This window comes from Stegostoma tigrinum, chromosome 22 (genome assembly GCF_030684315.1).
Source record: "Stegostoma tigrinum isolate sSteTig4 chromosome 22, sSteTig4.hap1, whole genome shotgun sequence".
In the NCBI taxonomy this organism is placed as follows: Eukaryota; Metazoa; Chordata; class Chondrichthyes; order Orectolobiformes; family Stegostomatidae; genus Stegostoma; species Stegostoma tigrinum.
The window spans coordinates 54,779,485-54,807,001 of record NC_081375.1 but is presented as its reverse complement, the minus strand read 5'-3'; the positions used below and the strand labels follow the sequence as shown (position 1 = coordinate 54,807,001).

The 27,517-nt window shown below is 44.0% G+C and overlaps 1 protein-coding gene across 1 annotated transcript in view; it reads left to right on the top strand.

Moving 5' to 3' along the window:
* Window positions 1–27,517, top strand: part of myo15b (myosin XVB) — a 278,965-nt gene that overhangs the window by 118,534 nt on the left and 132,914 nt on the right. Inside the window, exons 18-20 of the mRNA XM_059653562.1 lie at window positions 370–427; window positions 14,459–14,589; window positions 24,440–24,535. Of these exons, the coding sequence (XP_059509545.1) occupies window positions 370–427; window positions 14,459–14,589; window positions 24,440–24,535 (285 nt within the window). The remainder of the gene's footprint in view (window positions 1–369; window positions 428–14,458; window positions 14,590–24,439; window positions 24,536–27,517) is intronic.

The following is a 27,517-nucleotide window of genomic DNA, read 5'->3' as shown; positions in this document are numbered from 1 at the left end:
ACGCACACACTCATACACAAAAACACATACAGTCAGACACACAAACATACATACGCACACACTCATACACAAAACACACACAGTCAGACACACAAACATACATACGCACACACTCATACACAAAAACACACACAGTCAGACACACAAACATACATATGCACACACTCATACACAAAAACACACACAGTCAGACACACAAACATACATACGCACACACTCATATACAAAAACACACACAGCCAAACACACAAACATACATATGCACACACTCATATACAAAAACACATACACAACTGACACAAATGTACACACAGACAAGTAAAACCTTTGTCACCATCTCAGTTAATGTCTTTCTCTTTGTCTCTGCAGGATGTTGGGTTGTTGGAGATTCCAGCAGAGCTCGCTGCTCTGTTACAATTTGATGACCGTAAGTTTCTGTGCTTTGATAATGTGTGCTCTATTGGGGAAGGAGTGTAAACCTCCCTTTCACTAGTGATTGGGTGGAGATCCTCTGACTCGTTGAAATGCCTCATGATGTTCTGTATGGGTATTCTATGTGGTGAAGTTTCATTAAACTCTTAAGGTACAAAACTGATCACACCTCAGCACAAAGTCAGATTACACTTGGCAAGAATTATTTGTTTCAGGAAATAGCAAAGTTATTACCTGAGGTGCATAAGGATCCTCTACAAACCCACGTCACCAGGAAGGGAGCTGAGAGAGAACTGCTTAATGGCACCAAAAATTAATACTGTTGAACACTGGATGTTATTGACCCCCATGACTCTGTGACACCGGAATTAACCTTTCAGCTTTGACTCCTCTTTTATTCTCTGACCACAGCCTAGAAGTTCAGCCACCATTTCCATCCTCGCCCAATCTCTGCTCTGATGGCCCAATATTGGATGTGTCCTACACCTCATCATGGCCTGTGTTTCCCACCCTCACTTTATTCCCCGACCTTCTTACTCCCCCTATCTTGTGCAGAAGGTAGTTTCCTTTATGTCACTAAACTGTTGGCAAGATAAAATTGTTGGTGGAAACAAAGTAGATAGTCTGCTGTTTGTGATGACTTACTGCTGCTTTAAAATCCATTTATGGTTTCCAGGTGGATGTTAATTGTACATTAACTCAGTTTCATTTTAATGCCAGATCATTAAAATCGTGGAAAGATTTGACAGAGTAGACATACAATAGATGTCTCCTAAAGGCCTGGTGGCATCAGTGGAGAGAAAGCAGAGTCAACATTTTGGGTCTAGTGACCCTTCTTCAGAACAGATTGTAGTGAGGAAAAGATTAGTGTGTATACCGAAGATGGGTATGTGGGGGGTGAAGGAGTAAATGCTAGGTAGACATGGAGCCCAGAGAGAGAGAACAACAGTTAGGCAGACATAGGGATGGATAATGGTGCCATAAGGAGAAAGAAAAGCTGCTGATGGGGACTGTTAGTGGGCGATAAAATTAGCCCATGTGATGGTGAGGCTTAGAGTGGGGGAAAGATGTGGAAGTAGATGCTCAGGCCCTAAAATGATTGAACTCAGGATTGAGTCCTGAAGGATGCACGTTTCCCAAATGGAAAATGAAATGTTGCACCTTCTTCCATGCCCTTTGGAGAAGTACTAGTGGATGTTTTTAAGAGAAGAAGACAGAAAGCAGGAAACTACAGGTCAGTCAGTAGAGTACCTTGAACCCAGCTGCTTGAAAACCAGAGTTGTCCAAAAACTGATTCTTTCTATATCAACTTTAATAGAGTAATACTAAAAAATCCTCACCTGGGCAATTTGCTTCGGTGCTGTATCGGTGTGGAATGGCCCCAGATGGTTTCTGGCTTCACTCACAGCTCTATCCCATGTGGCAGGCAACACTTAACGTTATCTGGTTCACTCATGTCCTTCAGGGAAGGAAATCTGCCATCCACACCTGGTCTGGTCAACATGTGCTTTTAAACCCATAGCAAAGTGACTGAATCTTAAATGCCTTCTGAATTGACTGAGCAAGCTACTCAGTGGTATTAAACCTTGACACAAACTCTAAATAAAATTGGGAAACCAGACAGACCACCTAGCATCAACCAAAGCACAGGAACAACAAGAGCATACACAGCCGTGCGACCTACAAAGTTCTGTTTACCAAAATCTAGGGGTTAGTACCAACATTGGGAGAGCCTCACTGACTAGTTAAGGAACAGTCCTCCTCATGGAATTGTACATCCAACATCTCAAATACCACCATAACTGCCCCTGGTATGTTCTGCCCCACTGACACGACAGACCCAGCAGAAATGGCATCACAGTGGTACACAATCAGCAGAGATTTGCCCTGGGAATCCTCAACATTGACTCTGGACCCCAAGGGGAGTCACAGCATCAGGTTTAACATGGATAAGGAACCCTCCTGCGATAATGTTTTCTGCCTGTGTTGTCCAGCAGCAACACTAGTGATCAAGCTGGTTGGATCCTAAAGGACATAATTGCTGGACTGGGTCTATGGTAGGCCATGCAGGATCCAACTAGAAGGAAAAATACACTTGACCTCGACGACATACAGCTAAAGAATTGCCTGGTTTGAACAAAGGACATTTTTGAGTCCAGCATTTGATAGAGCGAACCTCATTTCCAACGAGTTTCATTGAGGGCTGACATCGTGGTGCCACGATTGTGGTGAAATTAAATGGAATGACATTACACAGCGACTGCTGTCAAATCAGGGAGACATCAATAGGACAGGTTCAAAGACGATATATGAACGAAGCTCCATGGAAGATGATACTGACAATACCTAATGCATGTTGTTATGCAAGAAAGCAGCACACCCACAGATCAAGGTCACCCTGACAACAGTCAGTGATCTCAAAGAAGTCTCACTATGAGAAAATAAAACAATGCTGGCAAAACTAATTTTAGATTTGGAGACTTTGAATCTTGTAAAGTTGAGACAATAATTTACTGCATTGTAAGTAGAGTGTTATGAGAGTCCAGATAAACACAACTTCCTTGTTTGGTGCTATCAGTTTTGTGTAATCTTAACTTTAGGAAATTGGTGTAAGGTGTAGTAAGCTTTTAAGTAAGTCTGTAATTCTGCACAGTATCAGATAGGATGCAAGGTTATCTCTAATATGACCGCAGCTTGACCAAGGAAAATCTAACAGTTTTCCAGCTGTGTGTAGGAACTTGTACAACCTTCGAATAAACAACTGCCAATGCATTTTACCAATACTATTTGTGTAATAGGGGAGCTAATGTTCAAAGGGTAGAAGGAATTACAAATAACCTGTGAAACTGGATCATCAACAGCAAGAGTAATTTTTTCTGTGACTTTTTTCACGCAATGTGTGATTAACATCTCAGTTGGACTGCCTGGAAATGTAGTATACACACGTTCAAATGAGATGGTAGGAGCTGCGGATGCTGGAGAATCCGAGATAACAAGATGTAGAGCTGGATGAACACAGGAGGCCAAGCAGCATCAAACGAGCAGGAAAGCTGACATTTCGGGCCTAGACCCTTCTTCAGAAATGGGGGAGGGGAAAGGGATTCTGAAGTAAATAGGGCGAGAGGGGGGAGGCAGATAGAAGATGGATAGAGGAGAAGATAGGTGGAGAGGAGACAGACAGGTCAAAGAGGCGGGGATGGAGTCAGTAAAGGTGAGTGTAGGTGCAGAGGTAGAGAGGAGATAGGTCAGTCCAGGGCGGATGGACAGTTCAAGGGGGTGGGATGAGGTTAGTAGGTAGGAGATGATGTTGGGGCTTGAAGTAGGAGGAGGGGATGGGTGAGAGGAAGGACAGTTTAGGGAGGCGGCGACGAGCTGGGCTGGTTTTGGGGTACGTTAGGGGGAGGAGGGATTTTGAAACTTGTGAAGTCCATATTAATACCATTGGGCTGCAGGGTTCCCAAGCAGAATATGAGTTGCTGTTCCTGCAACCTTCAGGTAACATCGTTGTGGCACTGCAGGAGGCCCAGGATGGACATGTCATCTGCAGAATGGGAGGGGGAGTTGAAGTGGTTCGTGACTGGGAGGTGCAATTGTTTATTAGGAACCGAGCGTAGGTGTTCTGCAAAGTGGTCCCCAAGTCTCCGCTTGGTTTGCCCGATGTAGAGGCCACAACGAGAACAGTGGATGCAGTATACCACATTAGCAGATGTGCAGGTGACCATCTACTCGATGTGGAATGTCTTCTTGGGGCCTGGGATGGGGATGAGAACGGAGGTGTAGGGGTAGGTGTAGCAATTCCTGTGGATGCAGGGAAAGTGCCGGGTGTGGTGGGGCTGGAGGGGAGTGTGGAGCGGAGAAGGGAGTCATGAAGAGAATGGTCCCTCCGGAAGGCTGACAAGGGTTGGAATGGAAAAAATGTCTTTAGTGGTGGGCTCGGATTGCAGATGGCAGGAGTGTCGGAGGATGATGCGTTGTATTTGGAGGTTGGTGGGGTGGTATGTGAGGACGAGGATGATTTTTTTTGGCCGTTATTGCGGGGGGCGAGGTGTGAGGGATGAGTTGCGGGAAAAGCAGGAGACACGGTCGAGGGCGTTTTTGACCACTGAGGGGGGGAAGTTGCGATCCTTGAAAAACGAGGACATCTGAAATGTACGGGAGTGGAATGCCTCAACCTGGGAGCAGATATGACGAAGGCAAAGGAATTGGGAATAGGTGATGGCATTTTTGCAGGAAGGTGGGTGGGAGGAGGTGTATCCTCGGTACCTGTAGGAGTCGGTGGACTTGAAATGGATATCGCTTTCAAGGTGGTTGCCTGAGATGGAGACAGAGAGGTCCAGGAAGGAGAGAGAGGTAGTAGAGATGGTCCAGGTGAACTTAAGTTTGGGAGCGGAAGGTGTTGGTGAAGTGAATGAACTGGTCGAGCTCCTCGGAACACGAGGCAGCACCGATACAGTCATCAGTGCAATGGAGGAAGAGGTGGGGTTTAGCCGAACTCGTCTTCACCCTCAACAACTTCTCTTTTAATTCCTCCCACTTCCTACAGACAAAGGGGGTGGCCATGGCTACCCGCATGGGCCCAAGCTATGCCTGCCTCTTTGTGGGCTACATGGAACCATCCCTCTTCCGTACCTACACTGGCACTAAACCCTACCTCTCCTTCCTGGGTCTCTCTGTCTCCATCTCGGGCAACCACCTAGAAACTGATATCCATTTCAAGCCCACCGTCTCCGTGACTCCCTTGTCCACTCCACACTCCCCTTCAGCCCCACCACACCTGGTACTTTCCCCTGAAACTGCAGGAAGTGCTAAACCTGCCCCTACATCTCCCCCTCACCCCCATTCAAGGCCCCAAGAAGACAGTCCACATCAAGCGGATGTTCACCTGCACATCTGCTAATGTGGTATACTGCATCAGCTGTACCCGTGTGGCCTCCTTTACATCAGGGAAACCAAGCGGAGTCTTGTCGACCACTTTGCAGAACACGTACGCTCGGTTCGCACTAAACAACTGCACATCCCAGTCGCGGACCACTTCAACTCCCCCTCCCATTCCTTACTCGACATGTCCATCATGGGCCTCCTGCAGTGCCACAACAAAGTCACCCGAAGGTTGCAGGAACAGCAACTCATATTCCGCCTGGGAACCCTGCAGCCATATGGTATCAATGTGGACTTCACCAGTTTCAAAATCCCCCCTCCCTCTACCACATCCCAAAACCAGCCCAGCTTGTCCCCGCCTCCCTAACCTGTCCTTCCTCCCACCTATCCCCTTCTCCCACCTCAAGCCCCACCCCCCATCTCCGCCCTACTAACCTCATCCCACCCCCTTGACCTGCCCGTCCTCTCTGGACTGACCTATCTCTCCCTACCTCCCCACCTACACTCACCTTTACTGGCTCCATCCCAGCCTCTTTGACCTGTCTGTCTCCTCTTCACCTATCTTCTCCTCTATCCATCGTCAATCCGCCTCCCCCTCTCACGCTATTTATTTCAGAATTCCCTTCCCCTACCCCATTTCTGAAGAAGGATCTAGGCCCAAAACGTTAGCTTTCCTGCTCATCTGATGCTGCTTGGCCTGCTGTGTTCATCCAGCTCTACACCTTGTCATCACAGGGTCACGAGGTGTACAGGGGGCATTGGGTGATTATTGGACTAGAAGTAATGTGTAGAGTTGCAGGGAAAGGGCAGTAAAATTGTACTAAGTTATAACTACCTCCTCTCTCTCTCAAAGTCGTGGCAAATCACACGGTTAGTGTTATGCGATAAGATCTTAAACTAAATCGTAAGGATGTAGGTTCAGTCGCATGGTAAATTATGGGAAAAGTTAAAAGGGGATTTGGGCTCAGCCAAGGTTATTAAAATTTCCAGAAAAATTGTGGCAGATGGAGTTTAATTTAGATAAATGTGAGGTGCTGCATTTTGGAAAACCAAATCAGGGCAGGACTTGTGCACTTAATGGTAGGTTCTTGGGAAGTGTTGCCAAACAATGGGGCCTTGGAGTGCAGATTCATAGTTCCTCGAAAGTGGAGTTGCAGGCAAATAGGATAGTGAAAGCGGCATTCGGTATGCTTGCCTTTATCAGTCATTGCGTTGAGTATAAGAGTTGGGAGGTCATGTTGTGGCTGTACAGGACATTGGTCAGGCTACTGTTGGAATACTGTGTTCAGTTGTTGTCTCCTTGCCAGAGGAAGGATGTCGTTAAACTTGAAAGAGTTCAGAACAGGATATAGGGATGCTATAAGGATGGTGCCAGGCTTAGAGGCTTCGAGCTATAAGGAGAGACTGAAAAGCTGGGGCTATTTTCTCTGGAGCATTCGAGTCTGAGGGGTAAACTTATAAAATCATGAGGGACATGGTAAGAGTGAATAATCAAGGTCTTTTCCCCAGGGCATGGGAGTCCAAAACTGGTGGGCATAGGTTTAAGAGGAGAAGGGAGAGATTTAAAAAGACCTAAGGGGCAACTTTTTTACGTAGATGGTGCATGTATGGAATGAGCTGCCAGAGGAAGAGGTGGAGGCTGGAGACAACAACAACATTTAAAAGGCATCTACATGGGTATATGAATAGGGAGGGTTTAGAGGGGTATGGGCCAAATGCTGGAAAATATGACTAGATTGATATGGAATATCTAGTTAGCATGGACGAGTTAGACTGTTTCTGTGATGCATATCTCCATGACTCTAAGTAAGAGGACAATGAATATGGAATCTAACTTCAAACACAGCAGATGAGGAGAAAACTATAAGCAGGTGGGTGGTCAATGCAGGACTGAGGATATTGTACTTAAATGCACGCAGTATATGAAACAAGATAAATGACATTGTAGACAGATTGAAATTGATAGTTATGACACTGTGGGTATCACAGAGACATGGCTGCAAGGGGATGCTGGGAACTAAATAACCAAGGTTACATGTTCTAGTGAAAGGACAGGCAGTGGTGTCAGGGTTACCTTGTTAGTTAGAAATGAAACTGAATGAGAGAAACAAGTGATGTAGAATCAGAAGGCTTAGAATCTGTGTGGTTAGAGTTGAGGAACCGCGAAAAGAAAAAGCCCTGATTGGAGTTGTACGCAGGCCTCCTAGCAGGATGTGGGGCAGAAAATAAATCTGCAGAAAGAAAAGGCCTGTAAGAAAGGCTCTATTACAATAATCATGGGGAACTTCAATATGCAGGTGAATTGGGAAATCAGTCTGGACCTAATATCAACAAACTGGAATGTCTATAAGATTATTTTTGGAGCAGCTTATGGTAGAGCCCACTAAGGAACAGGAAATTATGGTATTGTTGATGTGTAATGATAGGGCAGACTTGATTAAGGTGAAGGAACCCTGAGAGAGCAGTAACCATAGTATGGTAGAATTCAATTGCAATTTGAGGGGGACGTTCTGGAATCAGATATAATGGTATTGAGTAAAGATAACTACAAAGAACAGGAGAGTGGAGCTGGCCAGAGTTGATTGGAACGGGAGCACAGGTGGCAAGGTGGTAGAGCAGCAGTGGCAGCAACTTCTGGGAGCAATTCGAGAGGCACAGCAGAAATTAATTCCGAGGAAGAAGAAACAGATTAAAGGAAGGATGAGGCAACCAAGGCAGAAAAATTAAACTAGGGACAGCATAAAACAAAACAACAAGCAAACAATTTGTTGAGGCTGAGCAAGAAGCCAAAGGATTAGGAAGCCTTTAAAGATCAGCAGAGGATAACTACAAAAGCAATAAGGTGGGAAAAGATTAAATATGAGCATATGTGAGCTTGTAATGTGGAAGAATATTGCTAGAGTTTTTTTAGGTACATAACAGGGGTAAGAGAGAGGCTAGAGTAGTCGCTGAACTGCTGGAAAATGATTCTGGAGAAGTAGCAATAGGGAATAAGAAATGGTGGAGAAACTAAATAGATATTTTGTATCAGTTTTCACTGGAAGACACCACCAGCATACCAGACCTTCAAGAGAATCAGGGGCCTGGGTGATTGTAGTGGCCATTTCTAAAGAGAAGGTGCTGGGGAAGCTACAAGCACTGAAGGTGGATGAAGCACCCAGATGACATGGACTGTGTCCCAGAGTTCTGAAAGAGAGAACTGAGGAGATTATAGAGGCATTGGTGGTGATCTTTCAGGAATCACTGGAGTCAGGGAGGATACCAAATGGCTGGAAAATGGCTAATGTAACACACCTGTTACGAAGGGATGGAGGCAGAAGACAGAACACTGAAGGTCAGTTAGCCTGACCTCGGCCATTGGTGAGATTTTAAAGCCAATTATTAACGATGTGATTGCAGAGTATTTGGAAGTGTGCAGCAAAGTAGGGCTGAGTCACCCCTGCTTCAATAAGGGGAGGCCATACCTGTCAAATCTGAGAGGAGGTAGTGAGTAAGTTGGACAGGAGAGCTATGGACATAATTTATTTGGATTTCCAGCAGAACTTTGCCATGTAGGAGACTGCTAGTAAGATACGAGCGCATGGTGTTAAGGGCAACATATTGGCATGGATAGAGGATTAGCCGACTGGCAGAAAGGAATGAGTGGTGTGTCTTGGATCACAGCATGTATCCATGTGGTTATAGAGGAATGATAGAATCTCTACAGTATGGAAACAGGCCAATTGGCCCAACAAGTCCACATCGTCCTCCAAAGAGCATCCAACCCTGATCCTGCCCCAGTCCTCTACCCTGTCCCTGCAGCCCTGCATTTCCCATGGCTAATCCACCCAATATAAATACCCCTGGACTACAGGCAATTTAGCATGGCAAATCCATCTAACATGCGCAGCTTTGGACTGTGGGAGGAAACCGAAGCATGCAGAGGAAACCCATGCAACGCGGGGAGAATGTGCAAACTCCACAAAGACAGTCACTTGAAAGTGAAATTGAACCCATGTCCCTGGCACTGTGCTAACCACTAATCCACTGTGCTGCCCCTTTTTAAAAATTCATTTTATTGCATTCAAAATTATTAGCTTTTCTTAAACTGATGGCATACTTACCACCTGCTAATGTTAAATATAAGATCCGTACATCAATTACGTGCAAGCGTACAATCTTTAGGAACACAAAGATAAGTTAATTATTCATCAGGTACAACACTAATATTGTGGAACAGTTACCATTAAAAAAAATCAATTGAGAACAAGCAATCCTTAAGAAGCGTGAAATCTCCATTTAGAAGTAAAGGAAACAATTTGTGCAAAGATTTGTTTTGTCAATTTTGACCATAAATGTTCCAGAATTAGGGACATGTCAGCATAGGACAGCAATAAAAGAGTAAGTGATAAAATAGATAAAACAATTCTGGAATTAATCGGTACTCCCTGTCTGTGCATAAACACAGTATAAAAAATTTATATAGTTCAAGTTTGACAAAAAAAGACAAACCTGTATCCATTGCAATTGTTGCTAAAGTGAATTTAAGTTCTATTACACGGTTGTTAAAAATAGCAAAACACACCTTTTTTTATATTTTTTAAACTTTGTTTTATTCACGTTTTATGCATAAAAATACAGTATCATGCAATGGCACTATTTTTGTAAAACATTAAAACTTTACTGTTGTAATCCGTCTGCAGTTAGTACACTATTGGCTGCTTTTCCTAGTTCTACCTTTCCACTGAAAAGAAAACCTAACTCACAAACTAAATAGAAAGATAAACAATGATTCAAAAACCTAATTTGCAATTCCTGTATTAAAGTTTATTTTTTTCCCAGTGGACTCGATGGGCCGAATGGCCTGCTTCCACGCTGTAGGGAGTCTATGGACAGCTATAGTGTGTGGAAGAAGGTCATTTGACCTGCTGAAGATTAACACATCCCCTGCCCCAACCCTGCAGTCCCCATGGCTAATGTACCAAACCTACACATCACTGCACACTATATGCAATTTATCATGGCCAATCCACCCTAACCTGCACATCATTCTGATTCTGGGAGGAAACCAGAGCACTTGGAGGAAACCCAGGCAAATGTGGGAAGAATGTGCAAACTCCACATAGACAGTTGGTCGATGGTGGATTTGAACCCAGAATCCTGGTGTTGTGAAGCAACAGCATTAACCATGGTATCAGAGATAATGGGAACTGCAGATGCTGGAGATTCCAAGATAATAAAATGTGAGGCTGGATGAACACAGCAGGCCAAGCAGCATCTCAGGAGCACAAAAGTGCTCCTGAGATGCTGCTTGGCCTGCTGTGTTCATCCAGCCTCACATTTTATTAGCATTAACCATGGTGCTGCCCAAAGGTTGGTTAATCTGTAAAACCCATTGCCACAGGGGGCTAAGAAGGCCGAGTCATTGAGTGTCTCTAAGTCAGCAGTAAATTCCTGAATAATATGGGGTTCAAGATCTATGGGGAGAATGCAAGAGAATGGCATTGAGAAACATATCAGTCATAATCGAGTGGCAGAGCAGACTTGGTGGGCCAAATCACCTGATTCTGCTCCTCTATCTTATGGTCTTGTGGCGTCTCTAGCAGAACAAGCTCAGCTTCTCCAGTCTCTCTACATAACTGAATTCTCTTACCACTGGTACCACGCTAATAAGTCTTTTGTGCACTGTACTAAGGTCTTGACAATCTCCACCCAAAACATAGTGCCTGGAATTAAACATAATACTCCATAATACTTTGATGATGATGTCATCCTTTCAACCTTTAGCGTCCATCAACTAGCTGTTTTGTGTTCAACGTACTGTCACCATAATGCTATAAATGTGAACATACTGGACATTTAACGTATCACTTGGTAGGCTGTATCACAGTAGGTGATCATCAGTAGGAGATCATTGACCACTCTGAGGCAAGGTCACCAGACCCAAAATGTAAACTCTGATTTTTTTCTTCACAGATGCTGCCAGACCTGCTGAGTTTTTCCAAAAACTTCCATATTTCATTGACCATGTTTGACCTGGTGCATGAGGCTTTATAAGGTCCAGAGTACTGTTGGAGACTTAGAGGACAACTCCCACCTCAATGTTTACCACTGTGCTAACTCCTCTGCTGGGTCTGTTGGATGAGCAGCCTGAGCCAAAGCTGGCTGTAGGCATAGTTTAGTGAATATGATTGTTCTCTGAATAGTCGCACAACTTATAATGTCAGGGCAACGGGATTCTGCAGCTGGGCTGGGTCTGCCTTTGTTGTTTCTGGTGTCTAGGATCGATGCCAGATGGTAGGTCTGACTTTTTTATAATTTTAACTTTTGTTCGGAGTTTGATAAACTGAATGGCTAGTTTAGACATTTCGGCATCAAATGCACTACTGTAGGTCTCACAGTGTCTTTGTGAAATGCTTTATATTTGAGGTGCAGAAAGTCTTGTAAAAGTTGCTCAAGTCCTCTGGGAACCTAAGATGCTGTTTCATTAGAGAGAGACGGTCAGTAATGGTTTAACCTAAGGGTCACCATGCCTCTGGTGAGGGGAAAGGGTGACAAGGAGGGTTGTTTATTGTAACCTTAGCAGGTTAGGGAAATGAACCCAAGCTGTTGTCAATACTGTGGTTGGTTCGTTCGCTGAGCTGGTTCACTAGTTTGCAGACATTTCATTACCATGCTGGGTAACATCATCAGCGCAGCCTCCGATGAAGCGCTGTTGTGTTTTCCCACTTGATATTTAAACTCTGGGGTCTATTGGAGTTGATTACCTCATTTCTGGTTTTTCTTTTGTTGTCATTACTCTATTTTGCAAACCAGCCATCCAGCCAACTGAGCACTTCAGGATATGGAAAGTCTTGTATTTGAGGTGTAGAATGTTCTGTGTTTGGGGTGTAGAAAGTTTTGTATCTGGGATGTCGAGTGTCCTGTGTTTTGTGTGAAGCATCCTGGATTTGGGGTGTGAAATGTCTGGTATTTGGGTGTGTAATGAGTGTACAGATTTGGGGTGTGTAATATCCTGGATTCAGGGTGCGAAGTATCTTTTATTTGGTGTGTGGAATGTCTTCTATTTGGGGTGTAGAATGTTCCGTGTTTGGAGTATGCAGTGTCCTGTAATTATTGTGTGAAATGACCTGGATTTGGAGTGTGAAATGTCACACATATGAGGGAGAAATGTCCTGTATTTGGGGTGTGAACTGACCTGTTTTTGGGGTGTGAAATTTCTGGTATTTGGGGAGTGAAATGTCCTGTATTTTGGGTATGAAATGTTCTGTATTTGGGGTGTAAAATGTCCTGAATTTAGTAAATAGAACATAGAACAGTATGGCACAGAAACAGGCCCTTCAGCCTATGATGTTGTGCTGAACGTGGTAACAAGTTAAACTAATCCCTTCTGCCTGCCCTTAGTTCATATCTCTCCATTCCTTGCATCTTCATGTTTTTATCTAAAAGTCCCTTAAATATCCCGATTATATCTGCCTCCACCACCACCCCTGGCAGCATGTTCCAGACTCCTACCACTCTCTCTGAGTAAAAAATTCACCCCTCACATCTCCTTTGAACTTTCCCCCTCTCATTTTAAATGTATGCCCCCTAGTATTAGATATTTCAACTCAGGGAAAAAAGATTCTAACCATCAACCCTGTCTATGCATCTCATAATTTCATAGGTTCCTATCAAGTCTCCCCTCAGCCTCCGCCATTCCAGAGAAAACAATCAGAATTTTCCAGCCTATCCTTCTAGCCTGTACCAGGTAGCATCCTGGTAAACAGCTTCTGCACCCTGTCCAAAGCATCCCTGTAATGTGGCGACCAGAATTGAATGCAATATCTAGTAGCCAAACAAAGGTCTTATAAAGCTGCAACATGACATCCTGACCTTTGTACTGAATTTCCTCAAAATAAAGGCAAGTGTGCCTTACACCTTCTTTACCTTCTTTGGGATATGAACTGTCCTGTATTTGGGGTATGAACTGTCCTGTATTTGGGATATGAACTGTCCTGTATTTGGGGTATGAACTGTCCTGTGTTTGGGATATGAACTGTCCTGTGTTTGGGATATGGAATGTCCTGTATTTGGGATATGAAATGTCCTGAGTATGGGACTTCTGTGCTTTAGACCAAGTTGTACTCTTAGACAAAACATATACAGAAATTTCATTAGCCTATTACACACCCTAAACTTACACAGCCTGAAGCATGAAGATCACAGCTAACACTTCAGTAGGTCAGTACTGAGGATTGCTGCGATGTCAGAGAGTTAACACTGAGAGATCACTGCACAGCCAGAAGGTCAATACTGAAAGAGTGCTGCACTGTTGAAGAGTCAGTACTGTGGGAGTGCTACACTGCCAAAGGGTTAGTACTGAGGGAGTGCTGCATTGTCGGAGGGTCAGTGATGAAGGAGTGCCGCACTGTCAGAGTGTCAATCCTGAGGGAGCACTGCACTGTCAGAGTGTCAGTCCTGAGAGAGTACTGCACTGTCGGAGAGTCAGTACTGAGGGAGTGCTGCACTGCTGGTTATTTTGAAGAGCTGAGCAGTTTTCCTCAGCGTCCTGGCTAATATCCAACCCTCAGTTAACATAACCAGAACTGTTTATCTTTTCATTACATTTCTGTTTGTGGTGTGCCTGTTGTGCATAAACTGGTTACTAGGTTTCCTACTTTATAACATTAGAACTTCATCACAGCCCTTTAACTGGAAGATGCTTTGCAGTTCTCACAGGTCGTGATCGACTCTTCTGACCTCACATTCTTTGAGTTACCTGTGTGAGATAATGTGTGTAATGACAGGGCAATAAGAACACAGCCTCATCAGAAACAAAGACAATTTACACTTCTTGAATACCGCACAATGAATTGGCAGATAACTCAAAGAACAATACGTGATAGGATGAGCCTGTCACAACCTGTAATCGCTGGCGATGATCTTGTGCATTCAGATTGCGAATAGCTGATTTCACTGCATATTCAGATTGCGAATAGCTGATTTCACTGTGTATTCAGATTGCGAATAGCTGATCTCACTGGGGATTCAGATTGCGAATAGTTGATCTCACTGGGGATTCAGATTGAGAATAGCTGATTTCACTGGGTATTCAGATTGAGAATAGCTGATTTCACTGTGATACTTCAATCATTAATACTCATTAACTTTTCCCATTGCTTTCTAGGACAGCCACCTGCCTTTGAAAATCAGGTTGCTGAGGTGTCCCCACCACAGGCTAAGGCCATCATCAACAACTGTCTTCCTGCAGATGTCAACAACTACCCTTTCAGTAAATTCATCAATCAGCATTTTAAGGTAGAGTAAAAAGACACAGAGAAGAAGCAGACCCATTTCGAGTGGTGTCAGACTCGACCAGGCCTTTCACCCTCAGCCATCCTGATTTTGTGATATTCAAAGGCTGTCTTTACCCTCCAGTGCCCCTGACCTTGTCCTACTGCCTCTGTACTATCGACCTCGTCTAATGGTGCTGCTATGCTTCAGAACTGCTAGCCTTTTGATTGGATCAGCAGCATCAGAAACCAGCCCAAGCAAGCTGATTTGGAGTAAAACCACCAGCATACACGGGATCAGGGTGTCCAGGTGGTCCTGACATTGGACTTGTGATGTCTGAATTCGGAAGCAGGCTCGAGGGGCTGAATGGCCTCCCCCTGCTCCTATTTCTTTTTTTTCTTATGTTCTTCAGGTCATGGGCAAAAGATTCTGCAGTAAAAGACTGCAACCAAATCAGAATACATGGAGACAGATAATGTGCAGGATAGAATATTTTGAGCCTACCAGAGATGAAAGAAATATTTAACTCAGCACTGCCTATAATGTTAATAGTCAGATGGAACTAAGGTTCTGAGAGAGACCTGTAGGCTGGAGGTCAGAAAAAAATGTCCATTAGATGATAAGCTACTATTAAATGCATTTGAGATAGATGCAGGCTAGCTAGCTACATACATAAGCTGCAAAGCTGGGCTGAGAGGTGGCAAATGGAGTTTAATGCAGACAAGTGTGAAGTGATGCACTTTGGTAGGAGTAACCAGAAGGCAAAGTACAGGGCTAATGGTAAGATTCTTGGTAGTGTAGATGAGCAGAGAGATCTCGGTGTCCATGTACACAGATCCTTGAAAGTTGCCACCCAGGTTGACAGGTCTGTTAAGAAGGCATACAGTGTTTTAGCTTTTATTTATAGAGGGATCGAGTTCTGGAACCAAGAGGTTATGCTGCAGCTGTACAAAACTCTGGTGCGGCCGCACTTGGAGTATTGCGTATAGTTCTGGTCACCGCATTGTAAAAAGGATGTGGAAGCTTTGGAGAGGGTGCAGAGGAGATTTACTAGGATGTTGCCTGGTATGGAGGGAAGGTCTTACGAGGAAAGGCTGAGGGACTTGAGGCTGTTTTCATTAGAGGGAAGAAGGTTGAGAGGTGACTTAATTGAAACATATAAAATAATCAGAGGGTTAGATAGGGTGGATAGGGAGAGCCTTTTTCCTAGCACGAGGGGGCATAGTTTTAAATTGAGGGGTAAAAGATATAGGACAGATGTCAGAGGTAGTTTCTTTACTCAGAGAGTAGTAAGGGATTGAACGCTTTGCCTGCAATGGTAGTAGATTCGCCAACTTGAGGTACATTTAAGTCGTCATTGGATAAGCATGTGGACGTACATGGAATAGTGTAGGTTAGATGGGCTTGAGATCGGTATGACAGGTCGGCACAACATCGAGGGCCGAAGGGCCTGTACTGTGATGTAATGTTCTATGTTCTACGTTCTAGTGTGATTAATGTAGTACAGATTGAACTGTATGCTCTGAATGTTGAATTATTTAGAAGCACAGTTATCTATATTGTGAAGGCATTGGGCCATGAATTAGGAACCAGTTTTGCAAGTGAATGGATTGCTTCATATATTGGACCTAAGAACATAAGAAGTAGAAACAGGAACCTACCCACCAATCAGTAGGAACATGGCTAACCCGACATTCTTCAGATCCACTTTCCTGCTTTTTTCATGTCACCCTTGATTCCTATATTGATCAAGAATCTATCTATCTCAGTCTTATATATACACAAGCACTCTGCCCCCATCTGAGGGAAGAAATTCCTCCTCATCTCAGGCTTAAATCAGCAACCCTTCATTCTGAAACTATGCCTTCTGCTCCTATACTTTCTTGTGAGGGGAAATAACCTCTTAAATCTAACCCTGTTAGTCCTTAAGAATCCTATATGTTTCAGTAAGATCAACTCTCATTCTTCTGAACTCGAGTCCCAATCTGTTTAACCTTTGGTCATAAGATAATCCCTCCATACCAGGTGTCTTCCTAGTGAACCTTCTGAACTTCCAATCCTTCCTTAAATAAAGGGACCAAAACTGCTCACAATACACTGAGATAACAAGGTATAGAGCTGGATGAACGCAGCAGGCCAAGTAGCATCAGAGGAGCAGGAAAGCTGACATTTCCTGCCCATTGCCCAAATCTCCATCCATACCAAAATACCACCTCCAATACTTTTGTGAGGTACCTTGTCGAACATGTTCTCAAAGTCCAAATACAACACAGCACAAGGTTCCCCTTTCCATTCCTGTCAATACTTCCTCGAAAAGCTCTTAATAAATTAATCTGACAAGATGTCCCTTTCATGAAACCATGCTGAGTCTGCTTGATTACATTAGGATTTTCCATTAGTGCTGGAATTACTTTCTTTATAAGTGATTCCATCATTTTTCCAACAATAGATGTTAGGCTAATAGCCTATAGTTACCTGTTTTTCGCCTCTTCCCCCTTTCTGAATAGGGACGTCACATTGGCAATTTACCAATCCTCTGGTACTTCTTCAGAATCCAAGGATTTTTGGAAAACTACAACCTATGGATCCACTATCCCTATAATCCCTATAATCTCCTAGGGAGTTAAAGAAGACAAGGCCATGCTGCCCATTGCTTCAGATTAAATTCAGTGGTGGACTCTCATTCTAAATGCAGATAATTACAAGTTGAAATACCATCCCAGAGGCCAAGCAACAAATGTGGATGCTTTGAGAAGCTTCCCGCTGGCAGATATGCCACCAGGGGTGCTGCCGCTCAAACAGTCCGTTCTGGTTTTAAATTTCCTAGAGACTCTTCCAGTCACTGCTGACAGTATCAGACTGTGGTCGCGAAAAGATCTGGTGCTGTCAAAATGAGAACAGCTGGTGGTGAAACAAAAGTGTCGTCACTAATGCTACTCAGGACCATTTAAACTAGAGCGGCAGGAAGCTGGGAACCAGAGCAGCAGGGGTCAGCAACTGGATTGATTGAGGGGAAGGTAGATGTTAGGGGCAGCAGGACAGAAAGGAAGGACAGGCAGAGACAGGTAATAGAACATGATGGTACTAATGGACTGAAGTGTGTTTATTTCAATGCAGTGTATTATAGATAAAGGAGATGAGCCAAGAGCCTAGATCAGTACATGGGACTATGCTATTGTGGCCATGACAAAGACTTGGTTGAGAGAGGGACAGGACTGGCTGCTCAACGTTCCAGAGCTTCAATGTTCTAGATGGGATAGAGAGGAATATAAAAGAGGTGGAGCAGTTGCATTATTAATTAGGGACAATGTTACATCTGCACTCAGAGAGGACATACTAGAGAGTTCATCACTGAGGCAATATGGGTCCAGCTCAAAGATAACATGGTTGCAAACACTCTGACAGGGTTGTCATAGCAGGTGACTTTAATTTCCCCAATATTGACTGGGTCTCCCTTATGGCAAGAGGCTTAGACAGGGCAGAATTTGTTAAGGTTTCCCAAGAGGGTTTGTTGAAACAGAATCTGGATAGTCCAACTAGAGGAAGGGCCGTATTGGACTTTGTATTTACTAACGAGCCTGGCCAAGTGACTGACCTTTCAGTGGGAGAAGATTCGGGAAACAGTGATCACAACTTCTAATGTTTTAAGACAGCTATGAATAAGCTATGAATCAGGAGCTTACAAGAGGATGCTAAAAGCTGGGGGGTGCAGTGGACGATTGAACAAATTACTTCAATATTAGGCAGGAGCTAGGGACATTCATTGGGAGGAGCTGGTGTTGGGCAAGTTTACATTTGACATCTAGGAGTTGTTTAAAGACCTGCTGATGAGAGTTCAAGCCTGCCATGTTCCAGAAAGGAGGAAGGACAAGGATGGCAAGGCAAGGGACCCTTGGACAATGAGGGAGGTTGTGAATTTAGTCAAAAGGGAAAAAGAGGCATATGTAAGGTTTTGGAAGCCAAAATCAGGTACGGCCTGTCAGCAATATAAGGAAAGCAGGAAAAACCTCAAGCAGGGAATTAGGAGAGCAAGACACGGCCATGAAATTACCTTGGCAAGTTGAGTTAAAGAGAATCCCAAGGCATACTATACATATATTAAAAATAAAAGGATAACTAAAGAGAAGGTAGGACCACTCAAGGATAAAGGAGGGAACTTGTACTTGAAGGCAGAGGATGTGGGTGAGATCCCAAGCGAGTACTTTGCATCTGTATTCGCCCAGGAAAAGAAAATGGAAGATAATGAGATTTGTGTGGAGCATGCTGATATGCTAGAACATTTTGAGATCAAGAAAGAAGTGGGGTTGGGTCTGTTGAAGAGCACTAACGTGGATAAGTCCCCAGGGGCCAACAGTACCTACCCCACGTTATTAAGAGAGGCAAGAGAAGAGATTGCTGGGGCCTTGAACAAGATTTTTGTATCCTGGTTAGCCACTGGAGAGATTCCAAAGGACTGGTGAGTAGCTAATGTTATTTCTCTGTTCAAGAAGTGGATGTTGTTTGCATCAATTTTAGTTAGGCTTTTGACAAGGTCTGTCGTAGTAGGCACATCCAAAACATTAAACTGCATGGGATCCATGGTGATTTGGCTTTGTAGATTTAGAATTGGTTTGCCCATAGAAGGCAAAGGATAGTGGTGGAAGGGTGTTTTTCTGGCTGGAGGTCCATAACTAGTGATGTTCTGCAAAGATCTGTACTGGGACCTCTGCTGTTTGTGATATTTCTCGATGACTTAGATGAAAACATCGATGGGTGGGTTAGTAAGTTTGCAGACAATGCAAAGATCAGTCGAATTGTGGATAGTATAGAAGATTGTCAAAGGATTCAGCGGGAATTGATCAGTTGTAGATATGGGCGGAGAAATGGCAGATGGAGTTTAATCCAGGCAAGTGTGAGGTGCTGCACTTTGGGAGATCAAATGTTAAGGAAAAGTATACAGTTAACGGTGGGACCCTGAACAGCACTGATATACAGAGGGATCTTGGGGTTCAAGTTCAAGGCTCCCTGAAAGTGGCCATACAAGTAGATAGGGTGGTAAAGAAGTGTATGGCATGCTTAACTCTATTGGTCAGGGAATTGAATACAACAGCCAGGATGTCATGGTAGTGTTGATAATCAGAAACTTTCTCCCAGAGTTGAAATGTCTAATGCCAGGCGGCCTGCATTTAAGGTAGGAGTGGGCAAGTTCAAAGGAGATGTGAGGGGCAAGTTTTTTTACATAGAGAGTGGTAGGAGTCTGGAACACACTGCCAGGGTTGGTGGTGGAGGCAAATATGATAGGGATGGTTAAGAGACTTTTAGATAAGCACATTGAATATGCAAGGAATGGAGGGATTGGGACCAAGGACAGGCAGAAGGGATTGGTTTAATTTGACTGAAGGGTCTGTTTCTGTGCTGTACTGTTCTATGTTCTATCACAACCCAGAATTGAAACCTTTTTGGACCCGCAGTGGCCAGATCACAGTAGAGAATAGTGTATTGCTGTGGGGAGCAACAGTGATTATCCCAAGTAAATGCCACTGCCAGATGGCCCTCGATGGTCATCCAGAGTTTCCAAAATGAAGATGTTGGCAAGAAGTTATGTCTGGTGGCCAGGATTGGAAGCAAACACAGCTGTGTTGTTGGGACGGTTCCCAGAGTGCCAACAAGGACAAAAATTACCACCAGCAGCTCCCCCACATTTGTGGGATTAGCCAGATAAACCCTGGACTTGATTACATGTCTACCATGCAGATCTTTTCATGAGCCCAGTGTTCATAGACGTTGAGGACACCAACTCAAAATGGTTGTATGTGCAGAGGGTTCATTCAACAAATATGAGGATGATGATAGAAAAACTGAGCGCATCTTTTTATGATACACAGACTCCCGGAAGTGTTGATCACGGATAATGGACATTGTTTATCAACAGGGAGTTTGAGTATTCCCTGAAGTTCGATGGTATTCATTATATAAGAACAGCTCCGTACCATCAATCATCCAACAGTCTGGCTGAAAGAGCAGTCCAAACTTTGAAGGCAGGTTTAATGAAACAGCCTACAGCTTCACTAGATACCAAACTGTCCCAGTTGCTACTTGATTATAGGATCACCCCTTGTGCAACCACAGGATAGCTAATGGGGAGAAGACTCCGCACCAGGTTGTGCCTGATCTTCCTGGACTGTGCCCGACTCCTTAACTATCTTTCCGACTGTTCTGAACCCATGTGTTCTCCCTCTCCATCGAACATTGAAGAGGAGAATGAATTTCTTCCGAGGCATTCCAGGAGCAAGAGGCGAGCTACATTGCACTACACATGGCTAGTATCAGAGGCAGAGTTGGAGGAACCTGACCCTGTGCTAAAACACCCCAGGAGGAGCTACAAAAAAACAAACAGGCCTACATGCTTGGACTCAGAGCGGGACGAATGTAGTTATTATACTAAGGTCAGCCAGGTGGACCTCATGGAATATAACCAGATTAACAGTCCCGTTCAGGGAGCCCTGGCTGTTAGATTTAAACAGGAGTGTCAGAGGTTCTGCTCTGAGGATGCTGGATCAATGTTAAGGACTCTCCACGTATAAATAAGGGGTGGCTTGGTGGTGGGATACCGGCCTCTGTGGAGCTACTTCAAAGAAGATCCACAGTTATGGGAGGAAAGTGTAATGAAATGGTGAAGGTGACCAAATGATTACAACAAACAGCTCTCTCCTAATGCATTACAATGGGATAGAGAAGCCTCCTCGTTCCCCAGATTCTGTGCTGTACTATTATATATCCAAAGTGGTATTTCTGTTTTGCAGGAGAATACCAGGGTGGGGCTTTGGAGGGCGGGGCACGGGTGTGGTTTGATAGGCTAAGCGACCTCATTTGTGCTAGAACGACTGTGAAAGCTAATGTACTATCTATAATTCAATAAGATCTATAAAAGTGGTTGTAATATTCTGTTTATGATCGGGCATGGATTCCTTGAGTAGTAAATGTTCACCTTGAATACTGGGCAAGGAATCTGTGGAATGTTTAACACAGTGATTGGGTACTTTAATGATCACATCCTGCTGGTGAGACGCAAACCAATTACTAATATACTTTGTGCAAAACTGAACAGGGCAGCTAGTGTAAGATAATAAAATGTGAGGCTGGATGAACACAGCAGGCCAAGCAGCATCTCAGGAGCACAAAAGCTGACGTTTCGGGCCTAGACCCTTCATCAGAGAGGGGGATGGGGGGAGGGAACTGGAATAAATAGGGAGAGAGGGGGAGGCGGACCGAAGATGGAGAGTAAAGAAGATAGGTGGAGAGAGTGTAGGTGGGGAGGTAGGGAGGGGATAGGTCAGTCCAGGGAAGACGGACAGGTCAAGGAGGTGGGATGAGGTTAGTAGGTAGATGGGGGTGCGGCTTGGGGTGGGAGGAAGGGATGGGTGAGAGGAGGAACCGGTTAGGGAGGCAGAGACAGGTTGGACTGGTTTTGGGATGCAGTGGGTGGGGGGGAAGAGCTGGGCTGGTTGTGTGGTGCAGTGGGGGGAGGGGATGAACTGGGCTGGTTTAGGGATGCAGTAGGGGAAGGGGAGATTTTGAAACTGGTGAAGTCCACATTGATACCATATGGCTGCAGGGTTCCCAGGCGGAATATGAGTTGCTGTTCCTGCAACCTTCGGGTGGCATCATTGTGGCAGTGCAGGAGGCCCATGATGGACATGTCATCAAGAGAACCAGGATTACAACTATCGAATAATTGTGATGATGTTCCCATAGTATTGGAGTTAAAGAAAGTTATCGGGACAAGGTTTAGAATCATAGAATCCCCACAGTGTGGAAACAGGCCCTTCAGCCCAACAAGTCCACACCAAACCACAGAGCATCCCACCCAGACCCATCCCCCATAACTCACCTAATCTACACCTCCCTGAACACTACAGGCAAAACACAGCTTTGGACTGTGGGAGGAAACCCACGCAGACACAGGATGAGTGTGCAAACCCCACACAGACAATCAGCCAAGGTTAGAATTGAACAGGTCCCTGGGGCTGTGAGGCACTGTGCCACTGTGTCACCCTAGGAGGCACCCTAACCACTGTGCCACTGTGTCACCCTAGGAGGCAGCTGGTTGAGGGGATAATGGGAACTGCAGATGCTGGAGAATTCCAAGATAATAAAATGTGAGGCTGGATGAACACAGCAGGCCAAGCAGCATCTCAGGAGCACAAAAGCTGACGTTTCGGGCCTGGACCCTTCATCAGAGAGGGTCCAGGCCCGAAACGTCAGCTTTTGTGCTCCTGAGATGCTGCTTGGCCTGCTGTGTTCATCCAGCCTCACATTTTATTATCCAGGCAGCTGGTTGAGGCAGCTTTACTCTGTTTCTAACCCCACGCATTACCTGTCTTGGGATTGTTTGATGGGGACGAAGTGGAGGGAGCTATACTTTCAAACTAACCTTGTGTTGTTTGTGTCCTGAGAGTGTTTGATGGGGATAGTGTACAGGAGGATTTACTTTCAGCAAGAGTAGGGGTGGCTTTACTTTGAGTTTAAAAGAGCAGAGGGAGCTTTAATGTGTATTCAATCCATGCTGCGAATGATTAAAGAGGAAGAGAGAGAGAGAAAATTGTAGTAGTGGAGAACAGAATCGATGGAAAGGGGTGAGAACACTACACATGTGCAGACAGGTTTGCAGTTTTCCAGTACTAGCAGCGACAACTGAGTGGGATTGAAATGTCTGATCATTTTGTCGGTAATGCTCACCCTATGAACATTTGCTCCACAGGGCCACAAGTCAACTGAACATCTGTATTTTGTTACAATTTTATAACATAGTCAATGCACTCAATTGTTGATGCCTCTCTCTGAAATTGCCTTGCAAGGAATTTCTGTTGTCTTTAAGAAGGCATCTCCAGACCTGCATCTCTCAGCAAGTTAGGGCGGGTATCAATGCTGGTCTTGCACATGACTCCCACATCCTGTGAATTAATTAATGACAGTGTGAATCCTGTCTGATTAGTGTCCAAAAAGAAAAGGTTTATATACTTAATTCGTCAATGCTATGTACCATTGACTCAAATATTAACTCTTGAAGGAGGCAAAAATAGAAAACTCATTTTTCCAAACTCCCCAAGACAAGCATGAGCCATTTGTAAACCCTCATTTCTAGTGCCCCCCCCCCACCAACAACACACACCCACATTTCAATTCTGAGGGAATATAGTTTATGCAGGAGTAGGACCAACTTATGTTTTCTGAAGGGTCAGTGGAACCAAATGTTAACTCTGATTCCCTCCCTACTGATGCTATCAAACCTGTTGAGATTTTCCAGCAATTTCTGTTTTTGTTATCCATCCATTAGACCTGTCTGAAGGCCACAAAACACATCTTCCTTACTTCAGATACTATTCTCAAGCTCTGCCTGCCTATAAATTAGCAATGGCTTTTTTAACATTCACAACACCCTGTCTAAGATTCTAACTCCCAGCCAGGGTTGTTTCATCCATCTCACATCATTTCCATGTCTGGTATCTAAGCTGTATCTTGGATTTGTAACCATTCCCAGTTAAAATAGGGGCAAGAGAACCACAAATTGCAGAAATGTGACAGTGTTGAAGGAGACCGTTCAGCCCATTGTGTCTGCACCAGCTCATTAGAATGAGAGTCAAAGCGAAGATAAATTCACTAGTGCCACAGTCCCAGGAGGGAGCTATATCCAAAGGGAGCATAGGGTTAAGTTAACACTAAGATCAGTTGAAATTGGCATGAGATTCTTAATCTTCTGCCAGAGACCGCCCTCCAAAGCAGATAGATGTAGAAAAGTAAGCAAATAAAGAATGAAGTGCAATTCTTGACACGCTCAGAATGTTTTTATAAACTTGATGCAGTTTCTAACAAATTGAATTTTGTTCTTATGCAGGTCCCTCAGTTACATGTACTGGACCAACCTCTACAACAGCCCCTCACACACCTGGAAGGAGCAGAGAGACATGCAGCTGTGGAACTCTTCAAACTGGCACGTATCAACTCACACAGTCTACAACCAATTTGCTCCTTGCCCTGTTAGAAACACATAAGTGCCCCTCCCTCTTTCCAATGACTGGAACACTGTGATATTCTTACTTATCTTGCTTATCCTCCTGAAATGAGCTTTAAACACTCAATCATCTCGTTACCACAGGATAGAGCCCCATCTGAGGGTTTAATTTTGTTGCATAAACCCTGGAGCTGTGTTTCAGGAGCTTTTGCACAGAAGATGAACTGTATTTATGGAATTTCTTTTCATTCTTTTTGCACCTCAAAATGGTGCTGGATTGTGGTGTCAAAAAACTTCTCATTATATCTTCCTAGATATATGTGACAATAAATAAATTACAATAAAACATAACTCATAAATAACTCACAACATAATTCAACAGCTCAGCAGGGTCGGTATAAAATGTTAACTTACGTCCAAATGATTTACAGTTTGATGTTGGTAAAAGGATTGAAATAGGCATGGTAAAGTTACATAGTCCTGCACAGAGGAGCATACAACCTAATTTGAGGTCTCCTTGAGTGGAGCAGCTAATGATAAGGTGATCACTCCCTGAGATGCATGACTAGATTATTATTGGATGTATTTTGCTGCAAGATCTTGGAACCCATTGGAGGAAATCTTATGGCAATTTTCTTGGAAGATAGTGGACAGAGAGTAGGGATAAAGAATGAATTATCACTTTGAATAGGCGTGTGGTTTTCAAGGGTTGTCTATTGGGATTTCAGTTTTTTTTTACATTACATCTTCAAGACTTAGATGAAGGAATGGACAGTTATTTGTCCAAGTTTGCAAATAACACTAAACTGTGAGGAACAGTAAGATACGCAGCTGGGAACAGTAGGTTACTCAAGAGATAGACTAAGTGAATGGAGCAAACTATGACTAATGGAATTCAAAATGGGAAGTACAGTTGTCTGACTTGGATGCAAGAAAAACAACTTAAAGTATTAATGCTGTGGAGAAGCAGGGAGACTCTAGTGTTCATGTAACAAAAGTCACTTAAAGCTAATGGATAGGTACAAAAACCAATCCCAAAGGCTAATAGAATGTTGTCGTTCATCTCAATGGAGCTGGGAGTCAAAGAGCTTGAAGTTAGGAACATAAGAACAGCCTATTGAACCTGCTCTGCCATTTAATACAATCATGGCTGATGGAACATTTCACACCATCCACTATCCCTGCATCTCATTGGTAATCAGAAATCTAACAATCTTTAAATTTACTGAAATACTGAATTCTACAGTCCTTTGGGGAATAGAACTCAAAAGATTCCCCACCCTTTTGTTTTTTCCTTATCTTAGCCCTCAGAGAAGGCGATGGTCTAGTGGTATTGTCACTGGACTATTAATCCAGAGTCCCAGATAATGTTCTGCTTTGCAGGTTTGAATCCCACGGCAGCAGATGGTGGAATTTGATTTCAATAAAAATCTGGAATTAAGAGTCTAATGGTGATCGTGAATCCATTCTCAGTTGTTGGGGAAAAATCCAATTGGTTCACTAATGACTTTTATGGAAGGAAATTTGCCATCTTTACCCGGTCTGGTCTACATGTGACTCCATACCCACAGCAATGTGGTTGACTCTCAACTGTCCTCTGGGCAATAAATGCTAACCTAGCCAGTGATATCCTCATCCCTTGAATGAATTTAAAAAAACATTCTCCTTGTTATTGCATTGTGCACCATGGTTCTAAACTCTCCAACCAGGGGAAACATCAACGCTGCCTGTCCCTTTAAGTATTTTGTAAGTTTCAATGAGGTAACCCCATATTCTTCAAAACTGATGAGAATACAAGTCCAGAGATAATGGGAACTGCAGATGCTGGAGATTCTGAGATAATGAATTGTGGAGCTGGATGAACACAGCAGGCCAAGCAGCATCTTAGGAGCACAAGAGCTGACGTTTCGGGCCTAGGCCATTCATCAGAATACAAGGCCAGTTTGCCCAATCTCTCTTCATTGGACAGTCCCACAATCCCTGGAACCAGTCTGATGAACCCTTCAAAGCGATAATATTTTTCCTGACGTGAGGAAACCAAAGGTGCAGCCTAACCAATCTCATTTAAAATTGAAGCAAAGCTTTGCTACTCCCATACTCAAACCCTGTTGCAGTAAAGACCAATATTCAATTAACCTTCCTAATAACGTGTTGCATCTGCGTGTTAGCCTTCAGTGACTTCTCGACAAGAATACCTATCTCCTTTTGTACATCTACGCTTTGCAACCTCTTACCATTTAAGAGATATTCTGCGCATCTGTTCTTCTGACCAAATGGATAACCTAATTTTTCCACATTATGTTCCAGCTGCCTAGTTGTTGCCCAATCACTCTGTGCTTTTCCAAATTTTCACTTAACTTTGTACCGTCTGCAAATTTGGAAATATTGTATTTAGTCCCTCTTCCAAATCCACATTGAGAATACCCTCCATCATGTTGTGGGGCACTACAACCATAATAAATGGGATAAACTTCGAGCAGATATAGCAACTCAAGACTGGGCATCCATGAGATACTCTGGGTCATCAGCAGCAGCAAAATCAAGCTTAAACACAATCTGCAAGCTCATGGCCCAGACTACACCCCACTCAACCATGACCATCAAGCCAGGGGATCAACCCCAACTCAAGATTTCAGAAGGTATCCGAAGAGCAGCGTTAGGCATACCTAAAAATGAGGTAAAGAACTTGGTGAAGCTACTAAACAGGGCTACTTGCTTGTTAAATAGCATAAGCAACAAGTGATAGAGCTAAATGATCCCACAACCAATGGATCAGATGTAAGTTCTGCAGTCCTGCCACATCCATTCATGAATGGTGTTGGACAACTAACTCACTGGAGGAGGAGACTCCTCAAATATCCACATCCTCGCTAATGGGAGAGTCATGTATGTCAGTGCAAAAGATAAGGCTGAAGCTGCAGCAATCTTCAGCCAGAAGTGTCAAATGGGTGATCTACCTCA